Source organism: Martes martes, assembly GCF_963455335.1.
Source record: "Martes martes genome assembly, chromosome: 8".
NCBI lineage: Eukaryota > Metazoa > Chordata > Mammalia > Carnivora > Mustelidae > Martes > Martes martes.
The window spans coordinates 50,262,451-50,281,713 of record NC_137895.1 but is presented as its reverse complement, the minus strand read 5'-3'; the positions used below and the strand labels follow the sequence as shown (position 1 = coordinate 50,281,713).

The following is a 19,263-nucleotide window of genomic DNA, read 5'->3' as shown; positions in this document are numbered from 1 at the left end:
CAGGTCATGATCCCAGGGTCCTGGGATCGAGCCCCGCATCTGGCTCCCTGCTGAGCAGGGAGTCTCCTTCTCCCTCTCCCTCTACCCCTCACCCTGCTCATGCTTGCATGCTCTCTTGCTCACTCGCTCTCCCTCTCTCTCAAATAAATAAATAAGACCTTTATAAGAAAAAGTTAAAATTAAAATTTAAAAAAATTTTTTTTAAATACATAGGAGAAAAGCCAGTGGAAACCAAGGTGCGCTGACAGTGATAGATCTGAAATGTGCAAGGGGAAGATTAGTGAGGACTAGCAGAGAAGGTTTGCTGAAGGCAGACTTCCTCGCAGGGTCAGCCCATTAACTGTGTACGAAACAGTATGGAGTAGGGACTACTACAAGAACTTCGAAGTACTTGGGGGCACCTGGGTGGCTCAGTCCGTTAAGTGTCTCACTCCTGGTTTCGGCTCAGGTCTTGATCTCAGGTTCGTGAGATCGAGCCCTGTGTTGGGCTCCCTGCTCAGTGGGGAGTCTGCTCGAGAGTCTCTCCCTCTGCCCCTCCCCCTCCACGTGCTCTCTTTTTCAAATAAATAAATAAAATCTTTTTAAAAAGTAAAAACAAAAACTTAGAAGTGTCTGACCCACCTAAAGGCAATAATTCAGCTAAAAACCAAGCAAACACTGATCAAAGTGTCTTTAGGGCAAGGGTACCAATTTTTCACTCTGGACGTTAGACATCTATGTGATGTTAGACATTTTGTTACAATAGATATTTTGTTATAGGGCTTCTGCTTCTAAGGACATCTTACCAGAAACTGGAGGGAGAATTTGAGGAGTGACAGAGGGAGATCAGATACAACAACAAAACAACCACCAGCACGCATAGTAAGCTGACTGTGTACTTGGTAGGCACTGGAGGTGTTTTACCTGTGTTTTATTTAATCCACACAACCACCTAGGAGGTAGGAACTACAATTATCCCCCATGTGATAAATGCAGAAACAAGGGCACAGAGAGGTTAAGTCTTTCCCAGGTAGGTAAGTGTAAGAGCCAGCTGGCCATCTGGTTCCAGTCTAGAGTCCCAGCCCTCAAAACATTAAAAAATAAAATAGAATAAAAATAGAGTAGACCAGTGATTCTCAAACTGGAAAACTGTTTCAAGCATACAGTGTTGAAAGAGACATGATATTGAAAGCTGGGAGCATAAAAAAGTTGGCAGATGATGATGAGGTCCGAAGCTCATCTTATATCCACACTTAAGTGGAAAATGAGGGATGAGAATGCGTTGGAGACTGAGGATAGGTTAGAGATGGAGGAAAACACCAGGAGTGTTAATGGCACAAGACAAAAGAAGAGAGGGCTTCAAGAACCTCAGAGACATCAAATTCTACAGAGGAAGAAGGACCAAGCATAGGCTCATACCACCAGATCAGAGTACAATCGCAAACAACCCCCACCCTCAGGCTTTAGAAAAGCCAAGTCTAACTCTCGCTCCAGGTACACGTCCATCACTGGGCAGCTGGGGATTTCTCTTCACACTGATGATCTCTGTCCAGGAGCCAGGCTCACGGAGCAACACCTCCAGAATTGCCCTTTGCCATGGGAGAGAGAATGGGAGAGCAGCTGCCTAAGGGCTAGCTCTTACGAGGTTTTGCCTATACGTGCACCTGTCACTTCCATTCCTATTGTGTTGGCCAAAGTCTGTCACGTAGCCACATCCAAATTAAGGGTGGGGGGCAGGGAAGTGAAATTCTACCATAAACCTAAATGAAATTAGAAATATTTGGTGAACAGCACTAATAACTACCACATTACCCCCAAGAGTAGTCTCCATAACAATATACCCCCTAACATTTACAGATTAAAAACATTTCTTGCATATATTATCTCATACATGTCCCACTAATCCAGATCTATTTTTATTATTTCTATTTTAAAGCTGAGGAAAAGGACTCAGAGAAATTAACTTACTTGCCCAAGGTCACATATTACGGAGTGTCGGGGCTGGGGTTTGAACCCTAATTTCCTGACCCTTTGTCCAGTCCAGGACTGTCTCTCTGATGCCTCCAGGCAGACAGATGGGGGCAGATGTCAGATCTCGGTGGTTGAGAAATCAGTTGCAAGTGAAGAAAAGGAGGAGTTTCACTAGGAAGTTTAGATTTGACCTTGCAGCCACAGAAAGTTTCCTAGCTGGAGAGTGACATATTGGAAGGAATGTGTTAGAAGGCTTAATTTACAGCTCTTCACGTGTGCCTCAGACGAGCGGACGCACACTCCTGGAAGAATTATTCATTGTTTCAGCCTTTTGGGAAAGTGGTTTGGCAATATGGATTGGGAGTCTTGGTAAGAAAATTCATTCTCCAAAAAAAAAAAAAAAAAGAAAGAAAGAAAGAAAAAGAAAAGTTTGTTCTCTAGAACTCCTAAAAGAATATAATCAGATAAGGATTAGTAGGAACATTAATATTACTGGAAAATATTTTCATCAAAAAAATTTTTTTCTGAAAAAATTTTTAAATACCCCAAAATAGGCAAACAAGAATAATTTCAATTTCCCCACAAGATAGAACATAAGGGAACTTCTCAAACAACACTTTTGAAGAATTTTTAATGGCATGGGAAATATTCTCCTGATACCAACTGAAGAAGGCAGAATATAAATTTATACAGGATTAAGGCAGTTATGAAAATATACACACATACATATATTCTCTGGGTGTTTGGATTATGAATGATTGTATTTCATCAAGACTTTCCTGGGTTTTCTAATTTTCTACAACAGATATATGTTACTTTCGTGTATATGAAAAAATTAATAAAAATTACAATAAGCCATAGAAGTTATACAAAATAATAAAAGTCATAAAAAGAAAATAAAATTGGCAACCACACAGGTTGAATTAAAAGAATAGAAGCCAAAAAAAAAAAATACAGCCTTTTCTGGGGGGCACCATGGAAGAGGATGGTCTGTTTCTATTTCAAATAAAACATGTGACACAGGGTGCCTGGGTGGCTCAGTCATTAAGTGTCTGCCTTTGGCTCAGGTCATGATCCCAGGGTCTTGGGATCGAGCCCTGCATCAGGCTTCCTGCTCATCAAGAAGCCTGCTTCTCCCTCTCCCACTCCCCATGCTTGTGTTCCCTCTCTCGATCTCTCTCTCTATGTATCAAATAAATAAATAAAAATCTTTAAATCTCTAGAAACTCTAAAAAAATAAAATAAAAATAAAAAATAAAATAAAATAAAACACGTGACACCACATGTGAGCAAGGGGCACGGCCACCAATGGGATGGGCTCGGTTCTCAACCACGGAAGCAGACCTGTGGGAAACAGCACCAGTCACACACCCTCACTGCATTTAGCCACCCCGTCTTTATTTTTTTAAAGACCGTATTTATTTATTTATTTATCTATCTATCTATTTATTTATTTGACTTATTGTCAGAGAGAGAGAGAGAGAGCACAGAAACAGAGGGAGCAGCAGGCAGAGGGTGAAGCAGGCTCCTTGCTGAGCAGGGAGCCCGATGCGGGACTCGCTTCCAGGACCCTGGGATTAGGACTTGAGTTGAAGTCAGATGCTTAACCGACTGAGCCACCCAGGTGCCCCCTTCCCTGCATATTCTTCATTTTTTTTTAAAGATTTTATTAACTTATTTGACAGAGAGAGACACAGGAAGAGAGGAAAGACAAGCAGGGAAAGTGGGAGAGGAAGAAGCAAGTTTCCCTCTGAGCAGGGAGCCCGATATGGGGCTTGATTCCAGGAATCAGGACCTGATGTGGGGCTTGATCCCAGGACTCTGGAATCATGACCTGAGCCAAAAGCAGAAACTTAACCGATGAACCACCCAGGCATCCCTTCTCTTTGTTTTTGTTTTTGTTTTGCTTTAGTGGCCCCTCTCTTTAGCAAAAGGAAAGGAACAGAATTAATCGTAATATTAGTGAGAATGTTACAATTGCACAGCTAGGTGTCACTGCATTATGGTTTAGGAAAAATCTGGTCTGAGAAGAAAGAGACTTGGGCTCCTAGACTCTGTGCCAAACTCCTAATATCTTGGGAAAATCAGGACCTCAGTTTTCCTTATCTGTTGAAAAGCACAGTGCTAAAATAAGTGATCTCTAAAACATTTTTCACCCTTAAATCCTATAGCTATTTTAAATCCATATTAATTTCATGACAATGAAACCAACTGATAAGTGTATGTGTGTACAAAAGTCTCAATGAGACCACCCACCAAATCAAACTGAATTGGAATGTTTTTCTATGTGCCCCTATTCTGGGTGCCATCCTAATTTAAAACAGAGTCTTTTCTCTAGCATCTAACATTTCCAAAAACAGATTGTAGACGTAAAAGAAAAGTTAGTTGTTAGATTTTTTTAAAATATATATTTACAATGGAATTATTTTCCCCAAGGACTAAAAACAGTCCAGTCAGAGGTGGAAGGTGGGAAACACAAGTCAACACAAACACACCACAAACAACCACCCTTCGGTGTTACCCACCTTGTTTGATAGTCAGGATGAGCTTGTCTTTTTTCTTTCAGATACCATTGTCTTCAAGTAAGAAATTTAGGGGAATGTGAAAACATAAAAGACAACTTAATTTCATTAAGTAGGGATGGGAGATCTAAAACCAATCCAAATCACCTGGATTTCCAAATAAAGAACAAAGCCTTCACTTAATACAAAAATATTTTAAAGCAAGATCCAGCAAACTTCTTGAAAAGCTAGATGGTAAATATTCGGGGCTTTGCAGGCCAGAAGATGGTCTTCATGACTACTCAACTCTGTCTCTGTAACACAAAAGCAATCATAGACAGTATATGAACGAGTGAGTGTAGTAGCTATATTCCAATAAAACTTTATTTATAAAAACAAATGGCCAGCCTGTTTGTCTTTCTCTGTTATAAAGCGTATTTCCTAGTCATGCATCCAGTTAAGGTGAGGCAAGAAGGGTGAAAAGAAAGAGGAAGAAAAACATAAGGAGCAGGAAGACTGAGGTGAAAGGGGAGGAACCAAGGGCAAGGGAGTCAGAGGATGCCTGGAGGGTAGTGATTTGAGCCTGGAGAGGAAATTAAGTAATACCCAGACAGAAGAGGACAGTGTAGAAATAGGGAGGGGAAAAAAAAGAGGGAAAACAGAGGAAGACAAAGTGATAAAGAGGAACAGCACAGAAGCTGGAAATCTATTTCTACCATGGTCACTGGGCCACAGAGAAAAATGCCCTGCATCATTTATAAACAAGAAACACTTTGAACTAAACTTAGCAGATTTTTTTTCCCTAAGAGGTAAATTTAAAAGAAAAAAAAAAAAGTCTGACTTACAACTTTAAACTTTCATTAAATAAAACAATTTTAAAAAATAATTTGCAAGAAACACAGACTGAAGGAGAAAGACTAAAAGCGAAGACATGCAAAGAAAAGGGAGGTACGGAAGGGAGTGCCAACTGGGGACAGGGGCAGGGTGGTGACCACCAGCAGGGAAGAAAAAAAAGGTCAAACTTCCCTGATCTTGGTCTTTGTTCTCTGGAATTCAAGGTGCCAAGTTAGATCTGAAACCTCTGGTCTTGCTGGAGACTTCCTGGGAAAAATATTCTGCTGGAACAGGCCCCGCCATGACATGGTAGCTGTACTTGCTCCCCGAGCCTCCCAATCTATCCCAAGCCCAACGGTCTCAGCCTAACCACTTGTCCTTCCAGAGATGGCTCAGTGTCCAGTTCCCCATTGGCACACCACGAACTCAGTGTGTATGCTGGTCTTTAATGATAAGGGTGGAAAATTAACCCTGGGTCCACTTCCTCATCCACTGGTCACACCTTAGCGTTTCCTTCCAATTACAAAATATACCAAAAGGACATCCAGACCTAGGGGTCCCCTGGCATTTTAGTTCTAATGACTGAAGTCTGTCTGTTCTTCAGGTCTGACCTTCTAAGCCTCATAACCTGGGATGGGAGTGTGAGAAAAGAGAATAAAGCCCTCATACCTATTGGGCAGAATTACACTTAAACCATCTTGATTAAGGGGGTACCTCCCACTCTTCGGCCCCCTTCCATTTCTTTCTCTAGCACGCTCTCTCTTCTCCAGAGACAACTCGACAGCCTCTTTTCAATCCATACTTGGCTTTCAATCACACTCACATTCAGGAAGTTCTTCTTTACATTTAACCCAAATCCCTTCTGCTACAGTTAAAACCCGTTTCGTCAGTGGAGATTTGGAACAGCTGGTTCCCATTCTCTTTATGGCAACTCTTCTTAAAGATTCATAGGCTTATGCAGAACGTCCATACCAACTACACCTAAGGCACAGAGCTTCCTTTTCCTTAGCATTATTCCAAGAATATTTTCCTATACAGTTACTGAAAACCAGTTCCCTAGTTTGCGGAGCGCTGACTCATGGAGCGAATTTCTACAGCTAAAGAAAGACAATAGCTGCTCTCCGATTACTCAAGGGTTTACCTGAATTTTAAATACTTCTGCTTTTGTGAAGACACTGTCAGTTTGAGGTTTGGGACAAAACAAAGACTAAAACTAGGGCAGAATGCTTATGGCTGAGTAGGGAAGCATGTGGGAATGACCAGTCTTTGGCCAACTGCCTACAACTCTGGTCAAGAATATCGCCTCTTTGCGTAAGGCGAGGCATTTTAGAATTTTGACAAATGGCACCCAATGTTGGTCTCTCACTTAAATTTGTAACTCTACCTCTCACCCCACCGTCATGTATCTCAAACTATTTCTTCTCTATATTAACAAACAAAACAAACAAACAAAAAAAACCCTGGAGCAAGACAAAAGATCTTCAGCTGACCCTTAGGAGCAGACGACGTATGTTCTTGAACATCTGGGCTTTTCCCAAGCTATTTTTTTCCGTTATTGTCAAGAGAAAAGAACTTGAGTGGAATGTTTCTCCACAGAGGCACAAGTCTATAATACTCCCTGTTGATTACATATAAAAGACACAAAATATTAGTTTATTAAAAGCAGCTTCAACTCTTGCTGTGCAAAGCAGTTCTCCGATGGAACAGATTTATGAAGTAACAGCTGAAAGGTATGCAGATCACAAGACACATGACAAATGTACTTTATTACACGGATCAGAAATACCATATGTACTAGCAGTTACTGTACAATGATACACAACACCAAACTAAGACCCTTTAAAGGTTTTGCCGATATTGAAAACTTATAAAGGCACAATGTGAGAGTGAGAAAGTGTTTCATAAGATAGCATAATGCCAAGACAAGTCATCGCTTTAGGAAATTAAATACATTCTGCATATTATACACAATGTATTATAGAACTATGCCATTCTCAAAATTGAAATGCAAACAACTTTACCCCATTCATTGTTTAAAGCAGATGTTTACAAAGATTTTCCATCCTTTACAGTGGAACTTAAAGGAATAAATACCAGACTGAACAACATTAACAAATTTAAGATCTCAGATTTTGTTATTTCCACCCAAAAGAGACTTAAGCCTGTAATCGTGGGGCACCAACAGATTGTAAAGAGTAAAATAAGCACAACACGTTTCAGACGTGACAACTTCCGGCCAGGCATTTCTTAGCCAGAAAGGACTTTCACAGGTTTCAACCCAATTTCCAAGCACCACATTTGAATCCATTCTGCTGTGTTCCAGCCAAGTGGCTCTCCAACCCCCCACCCAAGTTCGATAGGATAGGGCCTCTAAGGCTGCATGTTCTATTTTCCATATCAGTTAGAAGGTTCTTCTTAGACTGAATCAAAGTCTGTCCCTCTGAACCGACCATCTGGGCATTCATTCCACAGTAGAGGGCAGCCTTACTCACATCCTAATAGGAGCATAACTTGAGGCATGTACACTGACCTCTTCAAAGGTATTTCCTCTTTCGAAAATCGGGACAAGAGTATTGATCCCACAGCATCATTTTAAGGATTAAATGAAATAATATAGGTAAAGCATTTAACACAACATGCTCTAAATGTTGGTTGTGATCATTACTATTATTCTGCCAAATGAGTCTTCTTTGACATCACGTATTTTTCTCTTGCTCTGAAATAGGTGACGACCCTTGGCATTCAACTACGTGAATTTTAGGGTTTTCTGTAAGCAGACACAAATCTGGCCCTGGCTCTCCTGCTGCCTCATGAGGCTCCGGGAACAGTCGAGTGGCCTTTGACCTGACCTGAGTCCCCAACAGTTCACCACGCACACCCCTCCCTACCCAGCATTTCCTTGTAAAATTAGTGTGTGCTGCAGCGGCATTTCAGGGAAAAAGGATCCTATCTTGTGGCTAGCACGGACTTCAATCACTCTGCCAGGTGGCATCAGAAGTTAGTCACTTGGCTAGTAGGCTGCTTCACAGCCCAGCATCTGCTTCTTGAGCGCAATATTTATAAACTTGGGAATTCCTCAACATCTCTTCAGATGATGACCATTTATGGTGTGGCCAGGTCTGTGCTGATTTAAACTATACACCCCTAACCCTCACAGTCACAAACAATCCACTGCAGGTATTTAAACCAAGGTATTTATAGCCAGTTATTTTGAATTTTCCAACTCCCCAAAATCATATCCCAGATATAGAAACCGAATTTTGAAAATACCCAAATTTCCTAATGAGCAAATATATTCCATGGTGTATTTATTCTAGGCAGCATAGGGGAGGAACAAATATATCTACATCAGTGTGACAATAGGGAAAAAAATGATGTACTCAAAGCCACTGCTTGACTCGGCCTCGAGCTTCGACTGCGGCTCGCACGACTCTCTGGGCGGTCCCGCACCACTGACTCGGGCCCACACCTTTAGAATTGGGGCGGCCCATTCTATAGGAGTACTACCTATGGAGCTCCAGTCTGGGTTAGACTGAAATTTGAGAAAAGGTCTATAAATCGTGAGCCTGCAAAATGGATTGAACCCAACAGAGGTGTTGCTGGGAGGATTAAGTGAGTTAATACTTTGACTGAAGAGTTTAAGTAATATAAACAAGGCCTGTTTAACAGATAACAAATAAATGAAATCAATTTTGAGTCTCCTTATTTTAATTTCTTAAAAACAAAAATGGCATGTTCTATTCAAGTCCTATTGTGATTTAGGCCCCTCTACTTCCAAAAAGTGATTTGGTGCTTAGCTTGAGCTCCATCTGGTGGTTTTACAGCAATTCTCTGGAACACAGGAGTCAAATAAGCGAACAATTTTAAAAAGCTAAGCTAATTGTGTAAAAGACAAAAGGACGATGCTGTACTTAACGTAGGACCCTTAAGAATAAAGCAACAAAGAAAAGAACTTCAGTGGACTGTACCCCTGTACAGTACTGACATTTTGGAATGTCAGTCTAAATTTCCTGCCAAGCTTTGGAGGTGGGAAGAATCTTGCTGGCCGTCCAGTTCAGGACGCCTCAGAGGCCCCAGTCACAGCCTCGTGCAAGACAAGTTCTCTCTCAGACCCACCTGTCGAGAAGCCTTGGGATATCTGAGAGCATGTTTCCCAAGTACGTTTTCCAAGAGTGCGGTCTTGATTTATCATCTTAAGTGAAATCCTGAACAGACACATTTCGTCATTGGACAAACATCAGTGAATGTCCTAAAATCAAGAGGCCCTGGATGAGAGCTTAAAGCTGCTACCACTGGAGTCAAATCAGAAGTTACCTACCACAGAACACACGAACATATCTCTGGCATTGGCCTCTGATGTCAGCTTCAAGAAAATCCAGGGGCACCTGGGTGGCTCAGTCGTTAAGTGCCTGCCTTCGGCTCAGGTCATGACCCCAGGGTCCTGGGATCGAGCCTGCACTGCAGGAGGCCTGCTTCTCCCTCTCCCACTCCCCCTGCTTGTGTTCCCTCTCTCACTGGTCTTTCTCTGTCAAATAAATAAAATCTTAAGAAAAAAAAAGAAAGAAAGAAAAGAAAATACAGCGACAAATTACCGGACAACGCTGCTAAATTTTAAGTAGGCACCGAGTTTGCAACATCATTGATGCGGTCGATTCCTATGATAGCATAACAAATAAGTAACTCGGCTAGTATATTTAGGCCGATATTGCCATTGGCTTAGATATTGTTAGCAACTTTATTTCATGGATACACATGTATTTACTTTGTCCTCACAAACTATCTGTTGCACGCAACTATACCAAAAGGCAAAAGGCGGCCATGGGTAACATTTTCTTCCCAACTCTTTTCTATTAGCTTCGAGAAAAATCTATTTTAAGTATTTAAAAACTATCCACTAACCTTTTGGTGAACTAATCACTGAGTACATTGAGAAGAGTCTATTATATAAGATAATCTATATAATATAATCTACTACATAAGATTTTACTGGCATTGAATTTTATCAATTCAAATCTCCTCAAAGACTTCAGTCATGTCCTCCTATTTCTCTCAAAACCTAGCAGCATGCCTGACATGAATCTGTGTCTTGATGACTAAGTGACTTTATTCTAATAAATTCCATTTTTAACTTGGTTATCCTCTAAGCTAACACCTCTTCTGAGTAGATGCCCAAAACCTTCTCGGTCTCCTTCCCTGTCCTGAGCACGTGCAAAAGTCCCTAGCACACAGGAGGCATTCAATCAGTGTTATTCCAGTGAACATGTAAGGATGGTTAAAAGGACTACAGTAAAATTTCAGAGGGAATAAAAAGTTTAAATTCCTTAAATAAAAATAAATAAGGGTGAAATTAGTAAACTGTAGCAAGACAGACTTAACAAAAGTCATCTCATTTTACCAGCATTTCCAACAGTATATTCTATCCTTCAGAACAATAGTTTGAAAGTCAAAGTTGAACAGTTTTCTCGACTGTTCAATCTCTAGAATACTATACTAATACTTTCTGTGAATCTTCAAGTATGTAGCATTTCCCAAACTGATGTGACTATCAAATGTGTTTCTCACCATGCGTTCAGAAAAACTGCGTCTGAAAAACATACTCTGGGGAATGCTGTGTTATATTAGGCTACATAATATAAAAACTGAAGACCATTAAACTAGTTCCAGAATATTCTATCTCCTGAACAGATGGTGTATACAAATTTGTAGACGTTAATACTCTACCCAAAAACTTCAGGTTTTTTTTTTTTTTTGAAGATTTTATTTATTTATTTGACAGAGAGAGGTCACAAGTAGGCAGAGAGGCAGACAGAGAGGGAGAAGCAGGCTCCCTGCTGAGCAGAGAGCCCAACGTGGGGCTCGATCCCAGGACCCTGGGATCATGACCTGAGCCGAAGGCAGAGGCTTTAACCCACTGAGCCACCCAGGCGCCCCAAACTTCAGTTTTTTTAAACAACTTAATTGAAGGTGGTTTTCTTTACTACTAGAAAACTTGAAGGACAGGTGAAAGAAAAGCTCTTCAAGATCTTGACAAAATCTTTTACTCTGAAGTAAACAAAAGCAAAACTCCAAACAAGTAGTGCTTCTACTCCCATTGTATTTTAAATTTTATAAGTTTCTTTAAGCCTGAATCACCTCAAATTTGTCAGTAGGTCTTTTTTTTTTTTTTTTTTTTTTAATCTTTACTGAGGCCAAACAGTTACAGCCACAGTAACACTTGAGAGAACTGTGATATCTGAGAATCCCTCCACACTGGACAGCATCCAATTAAAGTACCAGCGTAGCTCTCATTCATCAATGAGAACATTTTATTCAAGATCCCAAAACAAAGTTGAGGAGTTAAGTTGGGTTTGAATTGAAGAACAAGGTCAAGTTAAATCTGGAAACAAAGTTTTCGCTTGGTGGAAGTTGAAATCCATGTATACATTCTAATCAAAGATCTGTCCCATGTAGGAGTTTTCAAGTTTTTAAGAGTCTACCAGGCCAAACCCTTGGCCGCCTTTGCTGCTTTTGCTTTGCTTTTCCCCTTCCCTTTTTCTCGCTTTGCCTTCAGCCTTTTCCTTTGTCTCTGGTTCATCCATATGGGGTACTGTCCATGCTGGTCAAGAAGACTCTTTTTGTTTCTCTTAATTTCAGTCTCCATTTTCATGTCATCTGAATAAGAGACAGGAAACTATTAATGCTCATCAATGAAGAAACAATCTTATGAAAAAGCATGTTAAGGCAATAAGAACATGAGACTTGAAAGTGGTCTGAAACTACAAAAGAAAAAAAAATCCCTTTTTCTGTGGAGCACTCTTTGACTAACACTGAAAACTTTCACAGCACATTCAATGGACTCGGACATCCTCCCATGTATTCATACAACCATGAAAGACATAAAAAGTACTTATAAGGAACTAGAAATGTCATTTAGTCACTAAGAAACTTTCTGAAGAATGTGTCATGAGTGTCCATCTTTGGAATAGAAAAGTTAAACAGGAAACATGCATTTAGGCTGTGTAGGTTTGTGTCACTGCATGAAAGCTAAGGTGTATGGCTGTGAGCATATGTGCATTAGAAGAACATTTCTCAGATTAAGTGCTTTCCTGAGCTAAATAAGACAGTTGAACCTTTTAAGAGCAACCACGCTTTTAATGGACAGGCCTTAGATGCAAATGAACTATCAGGAATGGCTGGCCACTTCCAGAGAAGTGTACTTGGAAGGAGTGGGGTAGTAAGCAACAAGCCTGTGATGATAGAGATGGGCAGATGATAAAGAAAAATCTGGACGGGGGAGCTTGGCTGGCTCAGTCAGAGGAGCATGACTCCTTACCTCAGGATCCTGAGTGTAGAGATTACTTAAATAAATAAAAACTTAAAAGAAACAAATAAAAAGAAAACCTGGATATACGGGCGCTTGGTTGGCTCAGTTGGTAGAACAAGTGATTCTTCATCTTGGGGTCATGAGTCTGAGCCCCACACTGGGGGGTAGAATTTACTTAAAAACAAAATTTTATGAAAGAAAAGACAGGAAAGAAAGGAAGACCTGGATATACACTGGGCTGCGCCTCTTTCTTACCCAGAAAACACGCAGAGATCCAGCTCCACTGAACAGAAGACCTGGCAGGAAGCTCGGTGCGGCCACACTGCAGTACATCTATCACCAACCTTATCTTCTGTGAATGGTTTGCCCAGAATGTCCGTCTCTGGGAAATTACCAGGGTATACGGGGTCTTCCATGATCTCCACTGCCTGACATTACATTAATTCATTTATCTGGTTTACTTTTGGTCTCCTCTGATATAATGTAAATCACATCAGGATGGAGGCCAGTTCCCTTGTATTTATGTTTCCTCAGTGCCTAGAATAGTGCCTGCTACAGATCAGCCATTCAATAACTAGTTGTTGAATGATTATTTTACATACTGCTCTAGGTTCTGGGGATACAATGGTCCAAATGTGCTGTCATGGAGCTTACGATGTTCTGTTGAAGGGAGCATAACAAAGCAAACTGTAGCCTGTGTTAAGTGGATTTAAAAAAAAAAAGTACCAGAACCAGATTACCGGTAAGCTCTGATGAGCACATGGAAAGAAAATGAGATGTTTTAAGCAAGGGAATGCCATAACTTACGGGAGGTGAAAGAAGTCAGACACAAAAGGTCACATGTTATATGATTTCTTTTATATGAAATAGCCAGAATAATAAATAAATTAAATAAATCCATAGACACAGAAAACACATTAGTGGTTGCCAGAGACTATGGGAAGGAAGGAAGAAAAAGACTGTACAGGGTTTCCTTTTAAGGTGATGAAAATGTTTTGGAAAGAGGTGATAGTTGGCTAACATCATCAATGTACTAAATACTACTTACTGTATACTTTAAAATGGTTAATTTCATGTTATGCGACTTTTACCTCAATGACCAGAGAGCCAATGGGTAGAGGCAGTGTACATATGAGGAAACACGAGTGTTAAGAAGCTTCAAGGAGAGCTGAATAAAGCAAAAGACTGAGAAATGTGAGATCAAGAGGAGGATTTTTCTTTCTCTTTTTTTCAGAAGGAACATTCCAGAACACAACAGTTGAAGAAACAACCCAGGGGAGAAGAGAGACTGATAAGCAGGATGCATGCGGACAGGCTTTGAGAATGGAGAGGATTCAGAACACAAATAGAGAAACTGGCCTTTGAGAGAGTATCAGCAAGCGGGAAAATGTCTCTGATTGGAGGGCTGAGGATCGCTGCTCCCTTCCTTGGACACCACATAAACCTACTTCTATTTTAAGAGCCCGATTATCATGCACGCTTATTTCAGTTTGTTGCCAAACTGTTATAGGATGTGAAAACCAATGAGTCTTTTCCCTTGCTGAAACGAATATGCTGATGTACACAGCATCCCACTGCAGACTATGATTAAGACAGAGGTACCTAGAATCTGTCAAAATCGAATACAGATTTTGAAAAATCCCAATTTTTCAGGAAAATGATATAATGGTGTACAAGGATTCTTGGAATGGGAACCAGGTGTTGCAAAGGATAAAATGAAGAAAGATCTCCCACCTTGCCTAGTCCCTGACTGAATAGTGTACCCTTCCAATGAGGATTCGTCTACGTCTGTCTACTCCTGTTGTACTTTGTACAACTGAGACACTCAGGCTACTGTATAAGCACCTGAGGCACACTATGAATAATCCAAAACACGCCTATTCAAATGAACCAGCTTTAAAATAGTTCAGCATAAACTACCTAGCAGCATTATAAGTCTTCAAAAAATTACACGGGCATGGCAGGAGGCTTGTACGAAGCACATGCAGCAAAGAACGGAGGGCAGTCAAAGAGGAAAGAAGTCATAAAAGAAAACTGATAGAATTACTATTTGTAAAATGAAGCACATAAACTCACCTTTTTCATCTTGTACCACACACTGAGTTTTCTCTTGACAATGTTTGGGTACCACCACGGTTGCTATCTCTTGAACATCTTTCATTAAAACATCACTATCTATTTTAAGAATACTTTTAAGTCGGCTGAGTTCCTTTGGGGCATTCTTTTTTCTCTTTTCTGCACGCATCTTCCTCTTCCACTTACTCCGTAAGCTTTTAGCCATATTTTACCTGGAAAGCTAATAGAAATACAAATACAAAAGCAAAAATTTGCTATTAAATAAAGGGCAAATCCTTGGAAAACCAGGTCAAAAGGTATCTCTACAGAATATGAACAAATGGAAGGTAAAACTCCTCACTCTGTTCATGATTTATGATGGCATAATGAATTATGTGAGGGTCAACACGTCATATACAGCCATTAAATAACAAGAGCACCAAATTAAACTCCCTGTGGCCGCTGGCAAACTCTAAGTCAAGCCAATTTCTGAAAGCTCCTGGAATTTCCATACAAGATGCAAAAATTTAATTTCCCCGCAAATGCAAAGAGCATCATCAACTTATATTTATACAACAACTTACAAATTACAAAATGGTTTTTTGGGGGGGAGGTGTTTGTGTATTTTTAAAGTAGGCTCCATGTGCAGCTTGAACTCAGCACCCTGAGATCAAGATCTGAGCTAAGATCAAGAGTCTGACTTACCTGACTGAGCTTCCCAGGTGCCCCCAAAATGTTTTTATAAATATTTTTAAATTTTATTTCCTCCAAGCCTATAGGACATCCCACCTGTCGGCCTCATTATCCTCCCCTCAATTCAATGTAGCTATTTTAAGCTTGTCTATTTCCACTCCTGCTGTTCTTCACCCCTTAGCCTCAGCCCTGAATCCTCCGCAAAGCAGTTAGTATGAGTTTTTTTGTTGTTGTTGTTGTTTTGTTTTGTTTTGTTTTTTAAGAGAGAGACTAAGAGTACCAGCAGGGGTAGGGGCAGAGGGAGAGGGAGATACAGAATCTTAATAGGCTCCAAGTTCACAACCCCGAGATCATGATTTGAGCTGAAATCAAGAGTTGGGACGCTGACCCAACTGAGCACCCAGGCGCTCCTAGTGTAAACTTTTAAACTTTGAGCTTTTCATTCTTTTTTTTTTTAAGATTTTATTTATTTATTTGACGACAGAGATCACAAGTAGGCAGAGAGGCAGGCAGAGAGAAAGGAGGAAGCAGGCTCCCTGCTGAGCAGAGAGCCATGTGGGGCTCCATCCCAGGACCCTGGGATCATGACCTGAGCTGAAGGCAGGGGCTTTAACCCACTGAGCCACCCAGATGCCCCTGAGCTTTTCATTCTTTCATGGGATTCCTTAATGATATCCCACCTCATATTCATGATCTACAAGATTATTTGTGACCTAGCCCTGCCTCCTTCAACTCTTTTCTCACCTCATGCTCCAAGTTCCATCCCATCCCCAAGTACCAATTACACCTGAAAAGAGTTAACTCAGTGAAAACCTAGGGACAGGGTGGGGAAGGAAGGAATTATAGGTATTACAGAGGGTTTGGAGGAAGGCTTCTGGGAGTGATTTGCAACATTATTTTGATTGTGCTGATGGATGTTTGTATACATAAAGGAAAACTTATATTACACACTTTAAACACGTGTAATTTATTATACACAATCAAACAATTAAATAAAACATTAAGACATGATTTTGGAAAAAAAGAGGGAAAGAAAAATTTACAAGTCCCAACCAGGTCCACTTTAGCACCTTTCCAATGTGCTGCCCCTATGCCTGGGAGTGATCTTCCCAACGCTTGCACCTTCACTTAAGTACCTCAGAGACAGCTTCTCTGACCCCTACCCCTATAGATTCCCCTCCTTTTATTCTCCAACATACCATCATTTTCTTTCCTTTTAAATGGAATCTGGAGTTATATACTTTCTTTTCTGTCATTCCCGGTGGACTGTGGGCTCCACGAAGGCAGAGGCTAACTAAATAGACCTTGCTTACCGCTGGATCCCCCAAAGCAATGCCCATTTGTTGAATGGCTAACTAATGGAGTACCAGTTTTTGGACGTCAGCAATCACAACTCACTCTGTTCCCTTGTCTACAACAACCCAAAACTTCGAGGGGCAGGTATAGAAGGGTTGCGGTAAACGGCCTTGAGGGCGCAGATTAACCTAAGCGAGACCACCGAAGAAGGAGAGCTCCACCTCGCAAAAAGCACAGGAAAGCCAGGGGCCACCACCAAGACCACGGGAGACCCTCGTCCTTGAAACAGGTCTGCGTCTCCCCCGGACTCAATCTTGCCCAGAGACGGACCGGGCTTGAGACGAGATTCTCTAGGGGCGACGGGATCCAACAACAAGTTCCACAGCCCACTACACCGAGAAAGCAGAGAACTCACCGGGAAACTCACCGACGACACTCAGAAGCACGCTGACCGGAAGCCTCCGCACTTCCGCCTTCCGGCAGCCCCTTCCACAAACCGCAGGGAGTCCCGGGCGGGCGCACTGCACGCCGGGAGCCAAGATGCCCCGGAAAGCCTCAAGAGGCGGGCTCTCCCGAGTCCGGCGCTCGCCTACTTCCTTTGATGGGCGGGCGACTCTGGAGCTTGGCTCCTCCCTTGTGGGTTTCCAAGGGGGATTTGGACAATTCGTAAAATAGCAGTGGAGGCTGGGCGTGAGCCTGTGAGCTCGGACCCGAACAGCGATCCTGGCCAGGTGACCCTGCCTGCCAAAGAGTGAGCTCAGAGACGACCTTCACTTCGCAGGTCCTGCGTCAGATCACGTGTTCTTCGAGAAGCGTTATTGAAATCATTTTAGCTTAAAGCCCTTAAATGTTCCCATCTGGGGTGATGATCTCAGGAATGTACCATTCGTCAAAACTGATCAGGAAACAGAAGGCAAGCTGAGGACAAAGCATAAGCCGACACCCTGCAATCTCACCTCCACTCCTAGATGGGAAATGCTTCCAGGAATTTCCCAACATGCTCCCAGGAATTTCCCAACTGTTATTAACATTAACATTAGTGTTAATACCTTGCTAGAGGGAAGAGAACCTTAAATGGACAATGTCAAGACCTCTGTTATCTTGTAGGTACTTTGGAGGTCCGTCCTCTTTAGCATATCAAAGTTCTTTTGAAACCTCTTTTCCTTATTACCCCCAGTAGGGAGTATATAGGCTCCTCAAGACAGTGTGTGGTGCAGCAGCTCCTTCTGAACACAGGTCCTGTCCCCGTGCTTTAATAAAACCACCATTTTGTACCAAAGACGTCTCAATAATTCTTAATAATTCTCAATAATTCAATAATTCTCAATAATTCTTTCTTGGTCCTCGGCTCCCGACTCCGCCCCACCAAACCTCACCTACGTTCCAAAACCACACTCTTAGTTTATTTAAAAATCTTTAATTCATTCCCTCATTCCTACATGAGTATGCATTCTGTGATAGGCTCTATGTTGGTTATACGAAGATAACTGAAACTAAACTACGGGCTTCAGGAAACTTTGGCCCCTGAGGGAGGGTCGAGGCTTAAGAGCCACTCAGAGCTGGAGCCGGAAGAATCCCCTGGGACCGCAGGCACAGTGGGGAACCTGACTGGAAGCACACTGGTTGCTACACAACAAGCGCCAGCCAGTAGGGCCTCTCCCATGGAACGCCCAATCTGAATAATCACTCAGTGAGGACTACAAAGGCTTTCTGGGATTCAGCTGGTGACCCCATGTTGTCTAGGTGGTGGACATATAGGTGGTGGGGACTTCAAGGCAAAGCTCTACAAAGATGAACATACCTCTGGGAAAAGAGAATTGGGGATGGGTGGTATGTCAGGGCCTGCACAGCTATTTCTTATTATAGAGGGCATAGCACTTTTTTTCTAATTGTGTATGTTTATTACTTTGATAAAAACACTCTTGTCATCAACCTGCTCTTCCCTCCTGTACTCACTGGATACTCCTGTATCTGGACTGGTCTTACCTTTTTCTTCTCACAGAGAAGTAGTGTTTTCCTGTCTCATTATCTGTGGCCTAGATCAGTAGTTCTCAGACTCTGCTTCACTTTGTAATCACCTGAGCCATTTTTAAAAATCCAACTGTCAGACCTCACCCAAAGTAATGAAATCAAGTATCTGTGGGTGAAGCTTAGGGAATTTTTAAAATTCTACAGGTGATTCCAGTGTCCAAGTTTGAGAACCAGTAGTCTAGATTCTTGCTAATCTGAGGTCTACAGAATAGTGGTATCAGCACCACTTGGGAGATTGTTAGAAATGCAGAATGTCAGGTTGCACTCCAGACTTACTGAATAAATTTTAATAAGACAACCCAGGGATCCAGGTTGAAGTTTATGACTCTTTGGTCTACATGTCACCCCATTCCTTCTCTTTTGGGTAATTCATCACTGCTCCTTCTGCATCTATCAATTTCTTCAACTGTCTCCACTGATTTCTTCTCCAAACATATTCCTTTATATAGTAAAACAAAACAGAACAAAACAAAAAGAACAAAAACAAAAAAAAGAACAAAAAATTTTGAAAACAAAAACTCTAGAGTACTCCCTGTATTCCACTTTTTACTAATTAACCCCCATTTTCTTCATAATCCATTTTATTGAATATATTATGTA

The 19,263-nt window shown here is 41.4% G+C and overlaps 1 protein-coding gene across 1 annotated transcript; it reads right to left on the bottom strand.

Moving 5' to 3' along the window:
• Positions 1-11,572: 11,572 nt before the first annotated feature.
• On the bottom strand, positions 11,573-17,110 carry LLPH (LLP homolog, long-term synaptic facilitation factor). The gene is made up of 3 exons (XM_080811999.1): positions 17,048-17,110; positions 14,665-14,884; positions 11,573-11,936 (listed from the first exon to the last, which is right to left on the bottom strand). Exons 2-3 carry the CDS (start codon positions 14,867-14,869, stop codon positions 11,758-11,760), a joined length of 384 nt encoding a protein of 127 aa, XP_080668125.1. The 5' UTR covers positions 14,870-14,884; positions 17,048-17,110; the 3' UTR covers positions 11,573-11,757.
• Between the last annotated feature and the right edge of the window lie 2,153 nt (positions 17,111-19,263).

Bases quoted from the DNA above. Each gene is read 5' to 3' on its own strand.
- LLPH (XM_080811999.1), bottom strand. From the start codon at position 14,869: ATGGCTAAAAGCTTACGGAGTAAGTGGAAGAGGAAGATGCGTGCAGAA. The intron at 11,937-14,664 runs GTGAGTTTATGT...TCTCTTATTCAG, and splicing joins TGTGGTACAAGATGAAAAAG to ATGACATGAAAATGGAGACT.